This window comes from Delphinapterus leucas, chromosome 19, assembly GCF_059928025.1.
Source record: "Delphinapterus leucas isolate spDelLeu-1000000601 "Yukka" chromosome 19, BTC_Dleu_Yukka2, whole genome shotgun sequence".
Taxonomy (NCBI): domain Eukaryota; kingdom Metazoa; phylum Chordata; class Mammalia; order Artiodactyla; family Monodontidae; genus Delphinapterus; species Delphinapterus leucas.
In genome coordinates this window covers 17,566,803-17,583,541 of record NC_143147.1, presented here as the reverse complement: position 1 = coordinate 17,583,541, position 16,739 = coordinate 17,566,803, and the positions used below count along the sequence as shown (strand labels likewise).

Genomic DNA, 16,739 nt, shown 5'->3' with positions numbered 1-16,739 from the left:
GACGGAAGCACAAGCCTGCCCAGCCTCAGGCCCCGTGTCTCATCGTGCCACCCACACTGCTGGACACAGCTGTATTTCTGATGGCTTCATTTTATATCACTCACTATCCTGACTTGTGTCTCTTTAATTCATTGCCCAAAGGCTAGACTGTTCGTGCCTTGAGGGCAGAGACTGTGACCCCTGTAGCCTGGGATCCTGGCGCCTTGCCCAGTGCCTGGCACATAGTAGGACTTCAGTAAGCGTGTATCTGCAGACTGACCCCACTTATAAAGTTGCAACCGTTTCCCCCACCCCACTGGCCCCTTCTGCTCACCTTTGCTCTTCCAGTTGCGGTCAGCTGCGTAGCCCAGATGCCCGGCACATTTCCTGTTGAACTCAGCCACCAGGGACCTGTATGGGTTCCGGATCAGCAGGATGGCCGAGTCGAACATCTCAATCTCCCTCCTGCCACTCTCGTGGGTCTTCACGCAGATGGTGCGCCGGCTCCTCCAGTGGTCCTTCTCGCCCTTGAACCCTGCCCGGGAGAAAGGCATCGTGGAGCCCCCGCTGCCACGGCAGCAGACAGGTCTGAACGCTAACCTGCACCCCTGAGGGAGAGCCGACATTGGGGGCACGGCCGAGGGCACTGGGATGGCCTGTGGATGGCCGATAGGGCCTGACCCTGCCCAAGAGACAGTGAGGGCAGGAGGCATCTAAGTGGGGAAAGATGGCGTCTGCAAGAGAAAGAAGATAAGGCACCTCCTGTAGATCCCAGAAGTCAGCAGGCAGAGCCCGATCATGCCCTCTCTCTAGACACTGTAGACGCATCCATTTGGGCATCTGCATGGCTGTGTCACATGAGCGTTGCAAATAACCCTGAGTTGACCACAGCGGCAGGCATAGCCAGATGAAGAGACTGAGGCTCAGAGTGGGTGTGTGACTGGCTCAAGATCACACAGCACCACAGCATCAGAGCCAGGGCTCTCTCCACGTGGCTTTGTGTGTCCCTGCGAGGCCTCCCCACAGAAGGGGCAGGATCCCCATCATCAGGCTGAAGGGCAGTCAGCAGCTGTGGCCCCACCCTCTGACCTTATGCCACAGTCCTACAACTGGGCTCCAGTCTTGCATCCGTGGAGACTCTACCCATCCCTACACAGAGTCACACATTTATCAACAAATATCATTGTGTGCCCGTTCTGTGTTGGACTTTACACTGGGGACAAAGGGGTAAAACTCAGACCCTGTCTTTAAGCTTACAGTCTAGTGGGGGGATAGCCCAAGTGTAATACAGAGCACAGGGGCTTATGGGAACAAAGAGTAAGGCGGACTAGTTTGGGAGTGTAGTGGGATGTCACAGAAGGCTTCCTGGAAAGATGTCCCCTGAACCTGGTCTCCTGGCCACATCTCAACGTAGCCCAAGCCATCCAGCTCTAGCGACAAGCTCGAAAATTGCCCATGAGCTTGCCTCGGGCTCTTGGAAACATAAATGAGTCCCACCCCCCACCCCCCTTCATGAATGGTTGCGAAGTATTTGTATCTACGGCAAGTCTCTGATGCCTGGAAAATGCAAGTGTCCTTTGAGTCTGTAAGTCTGGGGTCACCAGCTGAAACTCAACACGTTTCAAATTCATCTCTGCCACGGGCCAAACACCAAAAGTCTTTGCTTTGATTCATTCTGTCAAACAGCTGGGAAGTTCCAGGAAAGAATGAGTCAAACCATGAGCCAAGTAAACATGAGATCTGGTCTTTGACACCCTGCGGCCCAGGGTGCCTTTTGTACTGCCTTGGCCTATTTCAACAGGTACCACTTTTCCACATAACTCAGACCATGCTCACCCGTGACAGTTTGGCATTTTGGCATTGGAGCTTCCTTGCAAATTTCACGTGTGTGCACGTGTGTGTGTACGTGTGTGACTGCTCTGACAGTGCTCTGAGGTCAGTGGCTACATCTAACCAATCTCGTAAGGCTCAAAGATGCATCAGGGAATCTCTAAAGCCATTCTGAGGCAGTGTCGACCCAATCATTATGCCCAGCTATCGAGCCATTGGGCCACTTAGCCATTTGTAGACTGAGACAGCCAGCTGTTTGAATAAGGTAAAGGCCTTCTTTCTAGATGAATACGGTGGGTAGCTGCAGCCTGTACACATTAGGTGGTTCCCAGGGGATTAGGCCGGAGTGGGCAGGTCCATGTGCTTCATCTGGTCACTTCACCTGTAGCTGCCATAACACTCAAGACTCCCAGGGGTGATGAAACTGTATTACATGCACACCCTTGGCTTTTTCCCAACCAGACCAAGATTGCTGTGGGTGATTCTAGAACCCGCTGCCCACCTCAGGAAGTTTGTGTTTTCTCTAGGATGTTAGATAGTATCCTCTTTTCCTCAACCAAACTCTAAGAATCCCAGAGAAACTGTTGTTAACACTTGACAACAGAGAAATATATTTCACCAAATATAGATCCCACTTGGCTTATCTGAGGTTCTTAGTCTTAAACAGTGCACAGATTTGAGCCATTTTAAAGTTCATTTACTTGACATAATGAGGCCTCTTATTTCTACAAGAGAAATATTAGAAATCATGAAACTCTTGAAGATATTTGGACCTCGTTTTAAAAAATCGTGTTTTGATAAGCTACACTTGCCTCAAAAAATAAAAAAGAAATGAACACATGAAGTCAGTTTCCCCTAATTATTGAGGGTTCTAAACATTAAGGAAAACTCAAGAAATGTTTACAGAGAGGGAATCTAAGCTACTAGGCTTTCCCTTTGAATCCAGAACAGATCTTGTGAATTTTCTCTCAAAGTGTGGTCCTAGGGCTGGCTGTGTCAGCACCACCTAGGAGCTTGTTAGAAATGCCAATTCCTAGGCCCCATCTCAGATCGACTAAATCACACTCTCTTGGTGGAGGGGGGGCATGCAAACCAGGAAGCTATGTTGAATTAATAAACCCTCAAGGTGACACTTACGCACGTTCAAGTTTGAGAAGCACAGCTCCAGTGCTCCAAGGAGGACCTGGGCTGGAGAAGCTGCAGCCTGGGCGCTGGGAACCGCCTTCCTCCCTGCCGTGCAGCCTGCACTAACCTTTGTTGTAGAGAGTTCCATCAAAGTAGTAGCTCCCTGTGTAGAAGCCGGTGGCGTGCTCGATGAGGTGCCGTGCCCATGTGTTCCCAGCTCCCGGGAAGCTTGACAGAGCCACGAACACTTTGGATTTGGTGGGCAGGAACCTCCGGTCCGTGCACCGGGTATCTGAAAGTCCAGAAGTCGTCTCAGGGTTACCCACCTCCACTGCGACTCCCAGACTCTCTCTCAGACTTCCCTAGATAGGAAATGCCAACCCACGACTCCCACTGGGAGATGAATGGGAAAACTGAGGCCCAAAAAGGGGAAGGGATTTGCCACCTGGACCTTGGCTGCACAGGTCCACGGCTGGCCAGAGAAAGCCCCAGTGATGACGAGACCTCCCAGTGTAACAGTCTGGTGGGAATCAGCGTCCTGCAGACTCCCAAGGTCAGCTGGGGCAGACCTGCTTCTCACACAAGGAAGATGCTGGAGCCTGGGCACACAGCCTGGGTGACTTACTGGTCCCCAGGTCCTGGACTGGCTCAGGGAGGCCCCCATGGCCATTGGGCTGCCATGTCACCCAGCTCCACCGCCCTGCCACTGCTATCCCTCTAGACCCTGCCTCTCTGCTCATCCTCAAACCACCTTCACCCCCAGAGAGACTCAGATAAAGGTCAGGTGCTCTTCAAACCGAGCCCCGCATCCTGTGTCCTGCCTCCAGGGATGGTGGAGGCCTCCTGTTCCCGTTATCCCAAGATAGGACCACCCACCAAGACACCTTCCCCGCCCCAGGACCGCATACTCAGTCCAAATCCCCAGACCAAGTGCCACAACCAGTGGTAGACACAGGAGGAGGGCCCTGCACGCCTGTACACCTCCGGGGCAGAACTCACCCTGCACGGGCGTCTGGTAGACCTCACAGTACTCCGCTAGCCTTTGGGCCTCAGACTCCTGGCCACACAGCGAGCTGTCCACAGCATCCCGCAGGTTGAACTGGGGGGTGGGGTAAGCACAGTAGCACTCCCAGCCCCTGAGGATGGCCAAGGGGAACTCCTGCCAGGGAAGGAGAGAAAGAGAAGCATCTTGGGCGAATGCAGGGGCCACGTCCCCACTGCTCAGGGACCAGGGTGAGCACGGGGGATGTCCTGCCAGCTGCATGGGATCTACAGGGGTGTCTGTCCATCCTTCCAGCGCTGGGCTCTGGGCCCAAACCCAGGGGGAGACAAAGCTCAATGAGACAAGACCTCTGCCCTCTAGCAGCTCATCCCTGGCCGGTGACGAGTCTACTGTTTTTTGTTTGTTTGTCTGTTTGGTTTTGTTTTTTATGATAATTACAGTCTTTATTTATGTAACTGGTCACATAGTCATAGCTGGTATTTATAACTACCTTCTTCTATTACCCATTCTTTATATATGTGTGTGTGTGTGTGTGTGTGTTTATAAATTTTTTTTTTTTGCCACACCACACGACATGCAGAACTTCCCTGACCAGGGATCAAACCCGTGCCCCCTGCAGTGGAGTCTTAATCACTGGACCACCAGGGAAGTCCAGAAAAGTCCACTGTTGATAGCACCGATGCTACTACAGAGGGGTGACTCCACTGGGGGGACTGGATCTGGATTTTGGAGACATCTAGGGGGTCGTCAGGAGTGCCGGGGAGGGAACAGCATTCCAGGTGGGGAAACCACATGTGTCTGGGTTAGAATGGGACAGAAAGGCCCACCCAGGGCAGCTCAGCATTCAACATCTTTAACCAACAGACTGTGAGCCCCCAGTGAGGTCTGGAATTCCCGCCAGCCCTCCCTGGAAAGAGACAGACCTAACCCCTGCTTCTGCAGTCCTGCTGCGGGGTGGGGTGCAGGGCCCGTGACAGATTCCCACACAGCATCTCTCCAGGACAGGAGGGGTGGGCAAGGTCAGGCCTTGACCACTCCGAGGTGATCAGGCTGATGGGGGCTTCCTTAAATCGGAGGGGCCCTGCCAGGGTTAGAAGGCCAAGCCAATTCCTGGCGGTTTTTTACATGTGTTTTCTTGGTTCCCTCTGGGGAGGAGGCTGCACCCACCGCACAGCAGCAAGAGCTGGGGCGCTGGCATTGGGAAGGCCTGAATGTGAATTCAGGTTCACAGCCTGGGTAACCTTGAACCTTTCTGAATTTCACCATTGAACAAAGGGAATAAAACCCACCTTGCACATCGGTTGTGAAAACTAGATGAGAAAGGTCCAAATTGCCCAGCACTGGGCCCAGCACACAGTAGGTGCTTTCTTCACAGAGGAGCAGGCCATCCTCGGCTTCCTTTCCCTGGTGGGCAATTCCTCCACTCACCTCTCCCAAACATTTTACGTGAGCACCTACTATGTACCAGGCACCAGGTAGGACACTCAGCCCCATCTCCACTCTGCCTCTCCGTGCATCTTGCAAACAGGAGATGCAAGGCCCCCTGGAGCACAGAGAGAGGAGAGGAGTCAATCAGGTGAGTGCTTGGGGGCGAGGGAAGCAGTGGGCAGAGAAAACTTCTCGCTGCTAAGGGAAACGCTGAACAAACCTTTTTATTTTTTGCCCACAGCAAAAAAAAATCTCATAAATAAATAAATAAAGGAAAATCAATACTGTCTTCTGAGCGTGGCTTGGCAGAGCCCGGGATCTCGGCACTCAGAAAAGACAGTGGATGGTGTCCCAGCCAGGGGAGGGCGATGCAGGGCCTGGGGCCGGGTGGTCCCTTAGGAGGTAGGAGGGGAGGCTGCCGCCGGTGGAGGGCTGCTCTCCTGTGTAGGTGGGATGCTCTCCCAGAGGCCTCACAGCCCCCACGAAGGCCCCTCCCCATCCCCCTCCCCCTTCATCGAGGCTCAGGGGCAGCTTTGCCTCTGCCAGCCGCACATCCCTCTCTCAGGGCTGAGCTGCCATGTGGGGACAGGAGAGGATGCTTTCACTATTCTTACACTACACACCCCTACATACACACACACGGACACACAGACACAGACACAGACACACACACACACACACACAAAATCTGCTTCCAGAGCTCAGTTCTCACTTTGGCATTAGAAATTTATGGGACCATAAGCAAATCACCTCCCCTTCTGGAACCTTAGTTTCTCCATCTGTAAAATGGACATATTGCTTGAGTTGTCCTGCCTGGAAGAGTCGGAAGATCTCATTTCTCTCCCTCTGATCCACCGTGAGGGCCAGTGAGACTAGGACATTTACCCCCATGCCTTTCCTGGACGAGGCTTGAGTTGCAAATTTCTCCCAGGACAGGGGGCTAGCGGTAGGCAGTCATTCTGGGTGTCCATGGGCTCATGTCCAGAGGCACCAGGGAGCAAGCACCCGGTAGGAGAAAAAGCACCAGGTTTACAATCCAATAGACCTGGACTCGAATCCCGGGGCCACGGCTGAATATCTGTATGACCTTGGACCAATCACTACCTGCCCCCCAAGTCCTGGCTGTCTCATCTGTCATCTGGGGGCAATAATATTCACACCATAGAGTGCTGGGAGAGTGAAGGGAGGATGATGCGTGAAAAGGACCCAGCACATAGTAAGGGCTCCCTTACTCTTAATTCTTAAGACCTTTAATTGTACTAGAGGCGGGCCCCAGACCACCCTCCTGACACGCAGAGTACCTGAGAGTTTGGTTCCTAAAATTCCTCTTTCTGGCTCCCCCTCCAAGGCCCCAAAAGCTCAGGATCAAGCAAAGCTTGGAAGTCCCTCCCCCAAGCAGCACTTGTGATCCTTAATCTCGATCAGACACATAAAGAAAAGAATCGCTAGGACTTCCCTGGTGGTTCAGTGGTTAAGAATCTGCCTGCCAATGCAGGGGACACGGGTTTGATCCCTGGTCCGGGAAGATCCCACATGCCGCGGAGCAACTAAGCCCATGCGCCACAACTACTGAGCCTGCGAGCCACAACTACTGAAGCCTGCGCGCCTAGAGCCTGTGCACTGCAACAAGAGAAGCCACCGCAATGAGAAGCCCGTGCACCGCAACGAAGAGTAGCCCCTGCTCACTGCAACTAGAGAAAGCCTGTGCACAGCAACGAAGACCCAATGCAGCCAAAAAATACATTTAAAAAATATATTAAAAAAAAGAAAAGAATTGCTTTGAGGGCTCAGTGGCCACAATGGGGCCCTAACCCTGGAACCAGGACCCACTCAGCCACAGCTGCCGTCACTGTCAGAGCTGTGGTGATGTCCAGCACAGGCAGCTGGGGCCGCTGGGCTTGGAGTGAGGGGACAAAAGGCTGGACAAACCCCATCAGTACCTCTGGCTAGACTCCACCCACCCTGGGGCCCCCATGTCATTTCTCAACAGAAAGCGAATCTGTGTCCTGACCTCAATCAGAATGTCGTTGGCGTTCTGGAAGCAAGTTCTCCTGCTGATGTTAGTGAAAAGCCGTCACAAGAACTGCAACCTCTGGCCTCTCCCACTGCTATCCATCCTCTCCCGAAAAGCCCTCATCCCGTCTCGTCCCAGCTCAATACCTTCATCACAGCGAGCAGAGGGAACAAGCGGCCTGGGTACCACGGCGGTAGCAGAGAGCACGCAGCTGTCTACGTCTGTGTCTCCCACACTTCTATCCACGCTGGCTGTTACGGGCTGAATTGTGTCCCCTAAAATTCATATGTTGATGCCTTAACCCCCAGCACTTCGGAATATGACTGTATTTGGAGACAGGGCCTTTAAAGAGGCAATTAAGTTAAACTGGGGCCATTAGGATGGGCCCCCATCGAATCTGACTGGTGTCGTTATGAGAAGAGATTAGGACCCAGACACACAGAGATGGAGGAGAAGGCCATTGTCAAGCCAGAGAGACAGGCCTCAGAAGAAACCAACCGTGCCAACACTTTGATCTTGGACTTCTAGCCTCCATAACTGAGAGAAAATAAATTTCTATTGTTTAAGCCACCCAGCAGTCTGTGGGAATTTGTTATGACAGGCCGAGCAAACTAACACTAGCTTTCTTACCAGTCCTTGGCCACTGCAGTCTCGCTCCCACCTCAGGGCCTTTGCACTTGCTGTGCCCGCTGCCTGGAATGTCCTTTCCCAGATACCCTCACGGCTTTCTTTTTTTTAATTAATTAATTAATTATTTTTTTTTTGGCTGCATTGGGTCTTCGTTGCTGCACGCGGGCTTTCTCTAGTTGCGGCGAGCAGGGGCTACTCTTCGTTGCGGAGTGTGGGCTTCTCATTGCAGTGTCTTCTCTTGTTGCGGAGCACGGGCTCTAGGCATGCGGGCTCCATAGTTGTGGCTCGTGGGCTCTAGAACACAGGCTCAGCAGTTGTGGTGCATGGGCTTAGTTGCTCCGCAGCATGTGGGATCTTCCCGGACCAGGGCTCGAACCCGTGTCCCCTGCATTGGCAGGTGGATTCTTAACCACTGTGCCACCAGGGAAGCCCCCCAGATACCCTCATGGTTTTCTCCCTCACCTTCTGCAAGACCTCTTCTGTGAGGCCTTCCCTGGCCACCCGTTGCAACATCCCTCCTGCTATCACCGATACACCCAATCCCTTGCTGTGTTTTCTACTTTTGTTTCAGTGGTATAACTTACCTCGATGGAACACTCTGACCCTGAATGTACCACCCAGTCTGTTTTGATGAATGCCTAGCAGGATACACAGCATTTCCCTCACACCAGTTTCCTCGGTCCCTTCCCAGTCATACCCCCCTCCCCCAAAGCAACCCCTATTCTGACTTCCATCATCACAGATGAGTTTTGTCTATTCTAGAATGGCCTATACATAGAATCACTCAGCACATATTTCTGTGAGTCTGGTTTCTTTCAGAAAAATATTTGTTAAGTCCACCCATGTTGTTTTGTCTGGCAGTGGACTGTTGCTTTTTATCGCTGAGTATCATTCCGTGTGTGGACATAACAATTTGTGGACTCCTTCACTTGATGGATCCCTGGGCTGTTTTCAGTTTTTACCTATTACGAATAATGCTGCTATGCACATTCTTGGGCAAGACTTTCAGTGGATACACATCTTCATTTCCAACGGGTAAATATGTAAGGTTCCTGCTTCATTTTTCTCCACGGTGCTTGTCACCATTCAACATACGATATATTTTACCTGGTTTACTATCTGTCTTTACCCACAAGAATATAAGCGGGAGTTTTGTGTGTCTGGTGTGCTTTGATGCATTCTCAGTACCTGGAACAAAGTCTAGAACATGGTGGATGCTTAATGGATGTTGGATGGATGAACCAACGAATGAATGAATGAATGAATGAATGTCCTTTCCAGATCCCAACTCCCCCCAGAGTTGTTGGCAACAGACTTGGACATGAGCCTTCTGTTGGTCACTTGTGCCATGAGTAAAGAGAAGAAAGCCTGCTCCATCTAAGCAAACCCTCCCTGACAACAGGAACCCCAGGGGACTCCGCCATCCTGAGATTCCTGTTCAGACAAGAACATTTCACCAACACAGTTTAAAAAAAAAAAAAAGTCTGCTCAGGGCAGGCTGGGTCTGTCTCCCTCCCCGGAGGTAATGGCTGATGTCGATGCCTCACGATCCTGTATCCCAGGGCTGTGGGGCCAGGCTGCCCCCACCAGTGACCCGAACCTTTCTGCTTCCTTGAGTGGATTAAACTGTCAAGTTCCCGGGTGTTTGCAGAGCAACGGGAGAGCTGCGGACAGTAATGTGGTTTTATTTACAACATAACCTCTTCAGCAACATCATTGGATTCTGAAAACACAGAACAATTTTCAGCCCCTTGGGGATTTCTAAGACATGATTTTCTTAAAAATTAAATATTGATGAATCTTATCTCTCTGCCAACCTTGCTGCTCCCCGGCACCTCCACGTCAAGCTGCAGGGAGAGAGAGAGAGAGAGAGAGAGAGAGAGAGAGAACAAAAGCAAGAGCGAAAGCACAGAGAGAGAGCAGAGGAGACAATGAACCAAGACTAGGCAGAACAGGAACACAGATGTGATACTGCTTCGAACAGATGAGGAGTTCCGAGGGCAGGGTGGGTGCACACCCTGATCCCAGTACTTTCTCTACAGCCTGAGCCTGGGTGTCCAGGATGGGGGCTCAGGTGGGGACTGGGTCTGCAGTATGTCTGGGCATTCAGCCTGGAGCCGGGTCACGATACAGCCAGGGCTGGGCTCTCCAGGCGGCAGGGATCCACACACCAAGGCTTGGCCGTGGCCAAGGGGTCAAGGATCGGACATTGCAACAGGCAAGGAGCGAGGCCTCAAGAAGTACCCCCACTGGGGTCTCCTCTTCTCTATCCTCGCTCCTCCTTGGGCACCTTTCTCAGGATCTCCAGGATTACACAGAATTACCAAAACTTCCGAGATGAGAACTTCTGGTTTCAGAAGGCGAAGCTGAGGCTTGGAGGCCGGCGGCAAGCAGCCCACGACCTCAGACCATCAGGGTGTGTGGGAGCAGAAGCCAGCCTTCCGGACTCCCAGTCCGGGGCTTTGCCACACACCACACTCAGCCCCTGGGAGGCAAAAACGTGAATGCGGTGGGTTTGTGACGAAATTCAGGAACCGGCATGGAGGTTGCCTCTGACCAGTCTCTTGCCTCCAGAGGCATAACTGGGGAACATTCAAGACACAGAAAGGAGAGGAGAGGCCCACGAAGGGGGATGTGCGGATGGGGATGAAAGGACCGACTCTTGCTTTCCGGCGAATGTCAGTTTGAATGCAAACCCGTCCGCTGATCCTGTAACTGAGAGCATGTTTCCCTCTTATCTGACTGCAGGTACAGGGCTGTGTGGTTTGGACGGGCAGCTACGGGAGGTGGACCCAGATTGAGGCCTGTCGTCAGGAATCCCGGGCTTTGAATCTCATTTGTGTGACTGTCGACAAGCTACCAGGCAGCTGTGAGCCTTGGTTTTATCCTCTGTAAAAGGGGCACAGCTTAACGATTAAGGGCTCTGGTGTGAGTTTAAATTTAGACGGCTTGAGTCTTGATTTCTCCAGCTGTAAGGGGGATTTTAGGATGCAATGAAATACTCTCATCTCTTGGTATCTGCAGGGGATGGGTTCCAGGACCTGGCACAGATACCCAAATCCGTGGATCCTCAAGGCTGTGGTTCCGTGTTCGTGGATTCAGCCAATGGCTGATGATACATACTGTGGTACGAATTTATTGAAAAAAAATCCACACGTAAGTGGACAAGTGCAGTTCAAGCTATACTATTACGGGGCCTTTCAGAGACCCTCAGCAAGTTGGCTGGTCCGAGTCCGGAGGAGGCCAAAGGCATGGGGTGGGGGCATTAGGCCATCTCTCCGTATTCACTCTTCTCCACAGGAAGAGCTAACTCACCAGCCCTCTTCCACGTGTCCAGCCTCAAAGGTGCTGCCTCAGGATAACTTTGAGCTAAATGTCAGAGTGTCTCCAGGGGCCCCTAGGGGATGTCCCCTTGGGCGATGGCTCTCCGCAGACTGGAGCCCCAGACAGCAGACAGAGGTAGTAATTCGCAAACCCCAGACCCACGCAGGATGGACTGCATCTATCGGGATGCAAGGGGGCGTGGCCAGAGCCACCGGCTCCGCGTTAATGCGCACAGGCAGCTGGGTTAGCGCCTCCTTTAAACGGACAAAGGAAAAACCTCAGAAGAAATGTCGATGGGAAAACATCCAGGTGATAACTATTCTGTATGAAGAACGTATACACCCCAAAGAGGCTAAAAGAGGGCAGGCAGAAAGGCTAACACCTCTCTCCCTGCGATGCCTTTCTCGGTAGGACCACTAGCAGTTGCTGGGAGAGCAAACCTCAGATCACAAGGTGTAATAGCCGAAGCTTCACACGTTAGTAACCTATTTGCAGATGGTACCAGATTTCACCCATCGGTCCCGCCGCAGGAATGGCACACTCCCACGAATGGCCTATCTACTCGAACAGCAATACGGGGCTTCAAAATTAACGACCCCCATCCGAATGGGCAGCAGTGCAAACATCTAAGATCATTTTCACCTTCTGTTCCAATGAAGGAGGTGATAACATCTAGAGGCCAGAGAATGAGCAGGTTTTCTTCCATCACCAGCACGATCGCAGAAAATTAGACAAGATCATTTTACTGTGTTTAAAAACACATTACACAGGTCAAGTCGCCCTCGCTGGCAGAGAGCCAGATCATTAAGATGCTGACGTGGCCCCAAATGTTCTTTCCCTGTCAAACTACACTCTGGGAGCTCCCCAAATCCGTTGTAACGAACTAGCAAAAAAACAGTAGAGATTTTTATCGGGAGCCGCAAATAAATCTCAGATGGTACTCGAAATCGGGGCACGGCACAAAGAAGGCTCCCCGTCTTTTCCTGCTTGCGTGCCCCACCTCTGGCATCTGCCGCTCCCGGCCCCTCTGCCCAGCCAGCCCTAATTAAGCCTGTTGTCCCCACCCTCAGGTTTAGCTCCGCCCCATTTAACAGTCTGCTGTGAGCATTTTCCATCATAAAAGTCATTGAAAACATTTTCAATGGCTGTATTATAGTCCACTGTATGGCCGTGGCATAATGCAACCACTCCCACATCGTGGGACATCCGAGCTTGTCTTGCAGCCAAATTAGGATGAGATGAAGCTGCCACTGGGACGTCTCTGCAGCCTCGGTGCCACCCGCCTTTCCGGAGAGGAAGTGCTTGGCACGTCGGTCAGGAAAGTACAGCCAGAAATCTCCAAATTCACCTCTCTCATTCACCCTCAACGTCCAGGAGAGGAGAGGGAAGACCTTTCCTGCAAATAGATCCCTGGCCTCTGCAGGCCTGGGTCAGCTGAACTTCCAACTGATCCTGTATCCACCAGACCTCAGCGCTGGAGGCGGAATTTGCTTCTTCATCCTCCCTAAATAGTTGTAAAAGACAATCGATCACCAGGATTCAGATGCGTGGGGAACGTGAACCGGGCCTGGTATGGCTGAGCCAACACATGCCAGGTGGCCCTCTGGGACAGTGGGTCCCCTGGAGGGGACCCCTGGTTATGTCTGGAGACAGTCTGGGTTGTCACAGCTAAGTGGGGAGTACTACTGGTATGTAGTGGGTAGAGGCCAGGGATGCTGCTAAATATTCTACAATGTACAGACACATCCCCAAACAATTATCCAACTCGAAATGTCAACAGCTGCAAGGATGAGCAACCCTGCCCTAGAGTGAGGTCAGGGTCCCAGCCTAGCTCCCACTGGGAACCTGAGAGCTGACGGGGATCATCAGAAGGCCTGAGTACAAATCATACCAACAACCGCAGAGCAGAAGGAGGGAGAAGTGAGGAACGGACATTCTGGGAACCAGCGGCTCACTCTGTCAGGCAGATGGTGGTTTTACTTACAAGCATGACATCTGGGGCATCATCCTTGCCCTACCTGGAATTCCTAATTCCAGAGCCAGGTCACAGGTGGACTTCAGTCACAGTTTTGCCAAGGCATCTCTGGGGGTGGCCCTGAGGACTGCTGTCTCCCAAAGGGATCCACAGAGAACACCCCTCACCCCAGAGCATCCTACCCACAGCTATGAAGGCCCACACCAGTCACACCGCCCCCTCCCTGCCACACCATCAGTAGCTCCCTCCTACCCACCGAAAAACATCTGGGCTTGGAGGCGGGCATTGCAGTCTGTCCCCGTCCTACCTTTCACATGGCACCACGGAGCCCTACACTCTGGGCGGGCTGGCTGCCTTCCCACTACCTCACCCCTGCCCAGCCACTGCCTAGTTTTATGATGCACTCCTCACGCCCCTCCCCTGCCCGCTGACGCCACCCCACATCCTCCAGCTCTAACCCTTCCAAAAAGCTGCAGCCCTCCTACTGAAGCCTCCCTCCAAGCCTCCTTCATCCCCATCAGGCACTGACCTTCCTCTGCTGTATGTCAGAATCACCCAGTTCCTGTCTTAGCCCTTCTTCAGGGGTGAGCTCTATCTCCTGGGGCAGCTGGCATCCCCCCGATAAGTGTCAGTGTATGTGTTTGGCCCCTGTCCCACAGGTATGTCCTGCCAAGACCTGCTTTCAACTTGAAAGCTGGAAATGGTGACTCTGATCCTCACAGCTGCAACATTCCGTGGATCGAAACAATGGGATTCAAGGAAACAGCCACTGTCCCTGCCCCATCTGACAATACAGGGGAGGCCAGGATATGAGCCAAGCTGTCAGCACAGATTCTGACGCCTGTAGGGCAAAGGCCATTTCTGAGAACCCTGGACGCCCTTTCATCCTTGTTCTGACCTCAACAATTCGCAGCATCGCTGCCCAGAGCCAAGCAAGTAACCAGCCCTTGAAACGCATCTCGAGGGGAGACGTACAAAATGCAAAGGTGCAAAACAGCATAAGCTATCAACAACCCTCGGGTATCTTTTGGCACACGTTGCAATGTGAGATTGCAGTGACCTGGATTTCTGTCAGTAAATATGAAGAATGGCTGGAAATGGGAGTTGAAGAGTTTAAAATCTTCAAGTTCTGTGTCTGTAACCACAAGGCAGAATTCTCTGGGCCCCTGTGGGCTGCCCCAGGGGAGGCATCCCCAGAATACCGGGCCGTCTACCTGGGATGCTGCTTTGAAGTCATCCTCTCCAAAAGAAGAGGCACAAGGATGCCTTGCTTCCCTCTCATGCAGAGCTGGTGGGGCGTAAAATTAACACAACCTTTGCCGAGGGCAGCATGGCAAAGTTTACCCACAGGACAAGGACAGACAACCTTTGACCTGGCACCTCCTAAGAATTTCATCTGGCAGGTCCACCACCGACACAAAACAACCCACCTACAAGGATAGTCATCAGAGCCTTGTTTGTAAAAGCAAAAGACTGGAAACAACCTAAATGCTTAATAGCGGGGCGTTGGTGAGATAAGTTATAGGACATCCATGTAATTGAATAAAAGAGTGGGAAAGCACTTTCTGTGCCAACGTGGAGCAATCTCTAAGAGAGAGTAGGGGATCGTGGGGCAGAGCACTGTGTGTGGCTCGTTACCATCTGTGGGGTTTGTAAAGGCATCGTGACTCTGTAAAGGAACAACCACTTGAATATTCATAGAATCTCTCCGAGAGTGGCTGGCCGAGGTCAGGTCCGTCAGCTGCGTCCAAGGAAGGACATTGAGTGGACGACACACAGGGGTGAGAGGAAGACTTTCCCCTTGACCCCCTTTGGTGTCTTTTTACTGTGTTCCACGTGAGCATGTTATCTATTGAAAATAATTTAAAACATCAAAGAGGCAGCGCCGTGATGCTGCCCACTCCCTTTCGTCTTGTTTCTTTTCCTATCTCCTATCTCCTCCGGCTAATTCGCCTGTCCCCTTCCCCCGCCGATGTCACACCGAGAGGCGGCAGCAGCGTGAAAAGCACGGGGCATGGTGTCGAGAGTGGGATGTAAAGCCCCGTCGCTCTGTGCCTGCGTGTGAGAGCTCTCACTCCTGCAAACCCTGCACTAGCTCCGCAGCAAGCAGGGGTCAGACTATCCCCGCTCACGGAGCACTGAGAGCCGTGAGCCGACCACCAGTGGGAAGGCTGCAACCCAGCGCCCGGCACACAGGAAGACGCCTCTATGTCTGCTGACCGGGAGGCTCGCCTTCAGCAGGCCCAGATCAGCTGAGTTCCTCTGATTCCAGTGCGCGGCTCTCCAGGGAGCCGCTCTGAACTGCAGGTGTGAAGGAAGCCCAGAGAGGGCGGCTTGCTTCCCTGCTGGGCGAGCAGGTGTCCCTGCCATCTCTACTGGCTCTGATCCCACCAGGGGGAGAGGGGCGGAAGGGGTTCCCAGGCCAGATGTCTGTGAATCAACAAACAGTCTTTTCGGCTCCCAGAATTGTGTCTCATGAGCCCTGATGCCAAAGACATCCTTGGCAGTGGCTTTGGAAATGCCGGAGATGTCAGAGAGCCACTTCAAAGGCCGCGACTGTGCAAGAGGGAAGCGAGTAGGAAAAAGACTTTGTCTCCCCCCACCTCCAAGGGAAGCATCTCAACAGGGCTGAGAGCACGGCAGCTCCCTGTGGGTCGGGGCCCCATGGAGGGAGTGCTTCTTTGTGTCCAACTACATGTGCTTTGGCTGAGGCCCACGCCCTATACCCTTCTAACAACCAGCAGGCTACAGAGCTAGGCAGAGCTCAAATCCTGGATCTCCCCCTTCCTGGCCGTGTGACCTCGGGCAGGATGCCCGAGCTCTGTTTCCTCACCTGCAAAATGCAGTTAATCAGAGCACCTATGGTTGTCAAGAGGATTAAATGGGTTAACACATGTAAAGTTGGAACAGAACCTGGAATAAATGATCAATACCTGTTAGCTTCTGTTGATAAATACCATCATCGTTGCCAAGGCCCTCCTCTCTCCTAGCCCTACTCTGTTACACTGCCACGTATCACAGTCCCATCAAGGCTACTGAACCCCAGCACATCGGAGCAGCCCCAAATCCAAGCCTACTGCCACCTGGGGCTATTTCCAGGGCCAGCATCCAGCCCAATCTGGAGACCACGGGTCTCCAGCCCCAGCTCTCAACACTCTTTGGGCGGCCCGCCGGTCCCGCCAGCCTCACTTCACACCCCGTCCCAGGTCCTGCTTTGTGCAAGCCCCACGTGGCCTTGATCAACATTTCCCACCCTGGAGCTGGCATGCAATGCAGGGACAGTAGGCTTTGGTGCCCAGCCCAGCCCCTGCACAGAGCCACACTCCACTCCTCAGCCCAGGCTGAACCAAAGGTACATGAGTGACTACAGCCCCCGAAAGTCAGATTCATGGCCCAACGCCGTCAGCGCAAATAACAGAAAATCTGCACTC

General features: G+C 52.7%; 1 protein-coding gene across 2 annotated transcripts in view; it reads right to left on the bottom strand.

The window, feature by feature from the left end:
- The window catches only part of WSCD1 (WSC domain sialate O sulfotransferase 1), a 43,980-nt gene that overhangs the window by 13,507 nt on the left and 13,734 nt on the right, over positions 1-16,739 (bottom strand). Inside the window, exons 5-9 of one of the 2 annotated variants that reach the window (XM_089900558.1) lie at positions 8,676-8,684; positions 6,849-6,953; positions 3,934-4,093; positions 3,062-3,226; positions 314-514 (exon numbers count right to left, since the gene is read on the bottom strand). In XM_089900558.1, the coding sequence (XP_089756684.1) occupies positions 314-514; positions 3,062-3,226; positions 3,934-4,093; positions 6,849-6,953; positions 8,676-8,684 (640 nt within the window). The remainder of the gene's footprint in view (positions 1-313; positions 515-3,061; positions 3,227-3,933; positions 4,094-6,848; positions 6,954-8,675; positions 8,685-16,739) is intronic. The other variant, XM_022595647.3, reaches the window with a different exon arrangement.